This window comes from Gavialis gangeticus, unplaced genomic scaffold, assembly GCF_001723915.1.
Source record: "Gavialis gangeticus isolate Ggan-Ray unplaced genomic scaffold, GavGan_comp1, whole genome shotgun sequence".
NCBI lineage: Eukaryota > Metazoa > Chordata > Crocodylia > Gavialidae > Gavialis > Gavialis gangeticus.
The window spans coordinates 16,584,371-16,590,690 of record NW_017729006.1 but is presented as its reverse complement, the minus strand read 5'-3'; the positions used below and the strand labels follow the sequence as shown (position 1 = coordinate 16,590,690).

The window sequence follows — 6,320 nt, the reverse complement described above, 5'->3', positions numbered from 1 at the left end:
GTCCTGAAAGCAAGAATCTACAGTCTTGAGTCGCAGACCACGCTTTGAACGAGCAAAGCGCATGTAGTTGATCACTTCATTCTGGTGGTGCTCATTCAGTCCTAGCTCTGCCTGCAGGCAAGACAACAAAATATAGCTTAATATATATTGAGATAAACATAATGGAATATAGAGACTTGCTCTCCAGCAGGTTCCTACACTGAGTTTTAAACACTATCAAGTTAAAATTATTTTCAATAAATATTTTCCCACAAGTTTATAAGTAAGAGTTTTAAGGCTTGTCTTCAAATCATAGCTAATAAAAATGCAGTGATTTCTCTCTCCCCCCACCCCAGCTTTACTTCTCTCCACATGCACAAAAAAATTGGCTCGCCTCTTCAGCCATGTCTCCACTACAGCGATAGGGTTTTTATAGCACAGGGAACAGCAACAGTAAAAATGCAGTGGAACACCATTCAGCACTCTACTATGCAACCAGGTGTGCTTGAAGACTTTATACGGCCCATGATGTTCTTATCATCACTTGACTGGGTGAAGGTGAAGGGAGGGAAAAAGATACCTGAATTGCTACTGTTTGAGTTAGTAATGCAATAGCCATGTACCGGCTAGGAGGACAACAAATCATCAAATATTAATCCAATCACTCTGACCTGCTAATCCAATCATTCTGTAGAATAAGTGTTTTTCCTCCAACTACCTCAAGTGCAGCAGCTGGAACACAGGCAGACAAGGTTCTTTGGGTAGATGCGATATCTTTTATTAAACCAACTAAATAGTTGGAAAAATTGTTCTTTGTAATCTTTCAGGCTAGTTAGTGACTGGAACACACTAACTCTAGCTAACTGCTGCAGAAGAAACAAACCTCAGAACAATTAGATCTGAAAAAATGTGAGGGTGTTGTTACACATTACCTACAGGCTACACAAAGCGCTGTGGAATATTACGTGGTGATAATGCTGGAATGAGCTTTGAGCAGTCACACGTTAAAGCTTAATGCCATCTCTGACCTGTACAACTGACTTGCCACTACAGGGCTGGCAAGGGTAGGTAACAGCTGGCTACTTGCACTGCTGGCTATTTGCACATGGTTGTACTCCCTAGGGGCAGGAGGGTTGCACCCCTTGGGGCCAGAAGGGAGAGCTGGCTTGGTGCCAGCACCACCCCCTGGGCAGCAGAATTCAGGAGGGTGGAAAGACTGTCCACACGGAGTAGGACGCAGCTTCTGTGGGTGCTCGCCAGCTCCGGTGCTGCCGCTGGCCTCTGCGGGTGCCCCCCCAGGCTCAGGAGGCACCAGTCGCCCGTGGCTGGGGCTGGGAACCCTCCAGGATTACCCTGGAGTCTCCAAGAATTAGACAGAAATCTCCAGGAGACTGGTGAGAGTCAACTGGGAAAGAGAGGATGGGACATTCATTAAAATATTAAATGTTGAATCTGATTTATATAGCAGTTCAGTGCATGGGTGACTGATACCACCTGAGTGGGGGGGGGCGGCACGTGTTCCTGCAACGACCAGTCAGTGACCAGGGGAATGAGGTCCCCCCTCGGCCAATCTCACTGACCGGAGGTGCCAGCAGCACTTCACCTGGCGCCCCCACTTCCCAGCCGGCGCTCCCAGAGGGTGCACATCACCCAGTGGGTTTTTAAAATGTAATAGTACTGTGCATTTGCCTTCCTGATGTAATGACTGATTAGTGTCAGTATGTCAGATGATGAAACCTGCAATAGATTCAAGCAGAAGTGGCAACCTGAGCTGAGCTCCTCTCTTCTGAGAGGCTGAGGGAACGGGGCTTATTTAGTTTGGAACAGAGGAGACTGAGTGGGGATTAAATTGCAGCTGTCAACTACCTGAAGTGGGGTTTGAAAAAGGATGGAGCTGGACTGTTCTCAGTGGTGGCAGATGACAGAACAAGGAGCAACGGTCTCCAGTTGCAGCAAGGGGCGTTTAGGTGGCATATTAGGAGGAATTTTCTCACGAGGGTGATGAAGCACTGGAACAGGTTAGCCAGAGAGGTGGTGGCATCTCCATCCCTGGAGGCTTTGAAAACCCGGCGAGACAAAGCCGCGGCCGGGAGGATCTAGCGGGGGCTGGTCCTGCTTGGAGGAGGGGGCGGACGAGCCCCTACGAGCTCCCTGCCCACTCTCACGCTCGACGAGTCCACCCCCTAGGCGGGGCCGGGGCCCAGCCCACACCCCGGGGCGCACTGCGGAGCGGACGCGGCGCTGAGGCCCGCGCAGACGCCAGGAGCGAGCACGAGCGGTCGCAGCTCCGTCCCGAGCAGGGGGCGGGCGCAGCTGGGGGAGCGGGAGCCTGGTCCCCACGCGGCGCTACCGGGCAGATGAGCAGCCGCGGCCCCCGCCCCGGGCCACTGTCCTGCGGACCCCCCCTGCGCTACTCACCATAGCGACCCTAACGGCTCCCGGGCGGGGAGGGAGGAGGCTAGGTGGCAGTTGGTCACCAGCGGACTGTTGCCATAGAGAACGAAGCCTCGCGAGCTCCTGGCCTCGGTCCTCATTGGAGGATTCTTGCCCGCGTGACCGGAAGTACCGAGAGCCCTCCCTTTCGCCGTGGTGGTTTCCATGGGCAACGAGCGTTCTGTTCCCCCCAGGTCGATGCAGTGCGTGCGCCCTGCGCTCTCTGGCTGAAGAGCTTGGGGGCACTGCCTGATCTCCCTGCCCCGAACGGGCCGAGCCCCAGGAAGTCGCCCCTCGCTGACCCTTGACCTTGAGCAAGGGGTCTCGCTTGCTGTTTGTTGCCTTGACCTTTTGGTGCCTGTATCCCAACAGGAGCCCGCGACTCAGGGCGGCGGCGGCACCCTAGAGGGCTGGCAGGGACCCGCAGGGGTCACCCAGCGCAGCCCCAACATGGGCGAGCCCCGCAGCTTGACATCTCCAGAGGCTAATAAAGAGCCACCCAGAGGACTGGGAAGGGAGCCGGGTACTGGGGCTGCTGGAGACCCATTTCATAGCAGTTGTGACGGATTTGCCCAGCTCAGGATGGGGGTTGGAGCCAGGCTGTCTGATTTTAGCCCCCAGCCCTCCTTACAACGCAGTTTGGTCCATCAAGCAAACACACAAAACCAAAGCAACAAACCCACATCACAGTGACAGGTATCTTCAGAAACAGATGAAACACAATGTGGTCAAGTAATCGCGTTACCTTTCCTGCAGCAACATATAAATGAATTTGGCACTAGTGTGAAGAGTTTATAGTGTTCTGGAGCAGGCTTTTAAAAGATGATTGATGTAATTTACATTGTATTAAAGTTACATGATTTACATTATTTATATTCTACCCTTTTACCAATTTAAATGCATCTTGGTCTGAGAATCCAACCTATAGTATTTCTCCGTTTTTCTCAATTAGCACTAGTATAAAAATTGGAGACATGGAATTGCCTTGTGAACATGCAGTAACAATGCTTAATCTCTAATCTAAAATATACATCCATTTTATCCACTTAACCTATGTTGCACCTATTTCCAGGGTTATGTGAGCTCCATGTACAAAATATTAAATCTGTATTCGTGGTCTACATTTCTGCAATGCGTTTTCACCTTCACAGTCCTTTATGATTGATTTCTAATTAGTCCATTGTGTTCCTGAGAGTTATTATTATGTATTGTACTCATTTTTATTAGAAACGGAGGCACCAAGAGTTTACAAAACCACAGAGAGAGCTAGTGACAGAGATCAACTGAAAATTTTAGAGTTGCTGCTCGTACAATCCTAAATGACACTTATCTAATGGCTAATGGGAGTAGACTATGGCCTATTCGTTGTGCCACAGTTGGGTAGACCTATGTCCACCAGGAAAACTTTAAGACTCCTTTAATTATGGAGGCTACTAGGGACACAGCAACTGTTTTTGTGGGACAGTACGTTAGAAAACAGGGATGGGAGTGTGGGCCAAAGGTTAATAACAAATACTTCAGGGTGGGGAATGTGTAGACTATGGAGGCATTAATAATTTTCAGTTCAGTTGAAATCTGTCTCCTTTCCTTGATGCTACATTTTCTCATTGCAGGATATCCCTGCAGGGGGTTGGACTCGATGATCTGTTGAGGTCCCTTCCGACACTAGCATCTATGAATCTATGAATCCCATGGCCAAGATATTGCAGGAAATGACACTGCATTAACTTCTCTAAATTTAACAAGAGAGATTACAGTTAACACTTGATAATGAGATGTTTCATATATTTTAATGATGGTATAAGTGAAAAGGTTTATTAAGTTCTTTTTCAAGTTTTCTGCCATAAGCAACATTAATTTTATCTGAATTTTATGAACTCATTACCATTTCAGTTACATTAGAATTAATGCATTTGTGGAAGCCATTCATTTATCCTTTCTTGTTGCTTTATTTGATTTTCAAAGAGCTTGCTGCTCTTCACAGTAAATTTAACAGGAACATAATGTGCTTTGTATTAGAGCATAATTGGAAACCCTTGGTCTTACCTAGCTCTGTCAATGTAACAGAATTACTTTACATCTTGGTCCCTTAATTTATGTGTCTGTAAAACAGGAATTATAATATTAAAGCACCCAACCAATGTGATGTTTAGGAGGCTTACCTATGTTATAAAATAACTGTTAAGCAAGCTTATTTTCTGCAATAGATGGCATGCTCAGGATAAAGCTATTTGTATAGCTCACAAAAGACAATAAAAGCAACTGTCTAAGCTTGAAGCCTACACACAACAGACAGACACAATAATTTAACTGAAAGAAATGTTGGTACAAGTGCATTATTTAAGCATATAATGTATAAAACGCTTTATATTTTAAGTATTTACAATTTTTCTTTGATTTTACGATCCTTTTTAGTAATTACCTTTCTGAACAAATACTATATCTGATAAACAACTTTGATTAATCAATTATGTATGTCACATCCTTCAAATATTAGTTGGAAATTGGGGGTGGGGGAGGCTTGGGTAACATGCCAGCTTTTTCATCTTTAAGTTTTCTTTATTCTAATTAATAGAGAATAGAAACGGGAAGAGGGCAATGAAAACAGCCTATAGCCTAGTGATTAGAGCACTTACCTGGGAAATTTGGGTTTCAGTCTCAATTTTAATGACTATTTAAGGATTTTCTGTGAAGTTGAGCAGTGTCAGCAGAAGAAACTGAGAACAACCTGCCTCAGCATACTCTTGTCCAGTGTTTAAGGCACTTTCCTGGGAAGTTGGTCATCTGAGTTCAAATCTCTGTAACAAACCAGGCAAAGATAAAGAAATTTAAACCACAGACTTGCACATCCCAGGTGAGTTGTTTTATTGCTGGGCTGTTGGATACAAAGATCTTCTACCACTCCATTTTAGTTGATAAAGGGCTTGACCCAAGTTTAAGCATCTGGAAAGGAAAAATTGCTGTGAAATCTGAATGGATAGGGTGCCTGGAGTCATGCACCAAATTCCCTGAGAGGACAAATCCTACCCCTTTGCTTTCAAGTCACTCGCAATGACTTCCAAGGGGCTGGACTGTCATCCCTATTTCTTTCTCCTGTCCAGAGGATGGTCTTATCAGGTGTTTTCCTTTTCATTATTTCTTAGATCATTGGAATATTATGCATGACAGAATCATACTGCATATGATCTTTCTTCTGTATAACTTTCCTGCACTTCTTATCTTTATTGTTAATGAAAAATCTGGTAACTTTTGAACAGAAAATAAATAAAGAAAATGTATCAGATCCTCAACTTATAAATCACTGTAGCTCCACTGGTTTCAGGGGATCCTGCTAATTTGTATCAGTTAAAGATCTATACTCAAATTTAACAACATGAAATACTGATGATAAAACACATATGTATACAATGTTTCAATGCATTCCACAAAAATAAATGTTAATAATATTTGAGAAATGAATATATCCCCTCCTCTTTTTTTTTTCACCATGTAGTTTATTTTTGGCTACTTCCTGACCCAAAACCTATATTTCTCTATCTATGAAGAGCAGGGGATTTTCTGCTATTATGCTGTTGATTCAACGGCTCAGTGGTTATATATATCTCTAAAGTAATGAAAAACATGTACTGGTTTTGGAAGGCATCTTAGTTTCCCTTACCATAATGGTTTGAATTTGAAAATGAAGCATACTTACAGGTACCCATGACTTTCCCACTAATGAGAAAATGTATTTGTTTAAATAACTGGTCAAAATACTATGAAAGCAGAAATTATACTTCTCTTTACATTATCTAACAAGATATCTGCTTCAAATATTTTGCTTATATATTATCTTATTATTCTGATTGCCTTGCTTATTAATATCTGCAAACTTTTTGATGCTGTGACAATAACTTTTGTGCTTAGTT

General features: G+C 44.2%; 1 protein-coding gene and 1 long non-coding RNA gene across 2 annotated transcripts in view; both read right to left on the bottom strand.

Moving 5' to 3' along the window:
• Positions 1 to 2,516, bottom strand: part of LZTFL1 (leucine zipper transcription factor like 1) — a 23,418-nt gene extending 20,902 nt beyond the window's left edge. The window contains exons 1-2 of the mRNA XM_019508881.1: positions 2,398 to 2,516; positions 4 to 111 (exon numbers count right to left, since the gene is read on the bottom strand). Of these exons, the coding sequence (XP_019364426.1) occupies positions 4 to 111; positions 2,398 to 2,400 (111 nt within the window). The 5' untranslated portion in view covers positions 2,401 to 2,516. The remainder of the gene's footprint in view (positions 1 to 3; positions 112 to 2,397) is intronic.
• A 1,667-nt stretch (positions 2,517 to 4,183) lies between these two features.
• LOC109291769 lies at positions 4,184 to 5,140 on the bottom strand. The gene is made up of 2 exons (XR_002095948.1): positions 5,049 to 5,140; positions 4,184 to 4,514 (listed from the first exon to the last, which is right to left on the bottom strand). It is a non-coding gene; the product is annotated as an uncharacterized LOC109291769 (long non-coding RNA).
• Positions 5,141 to 6,320: the final 1,180 nt, after the last annotated feature.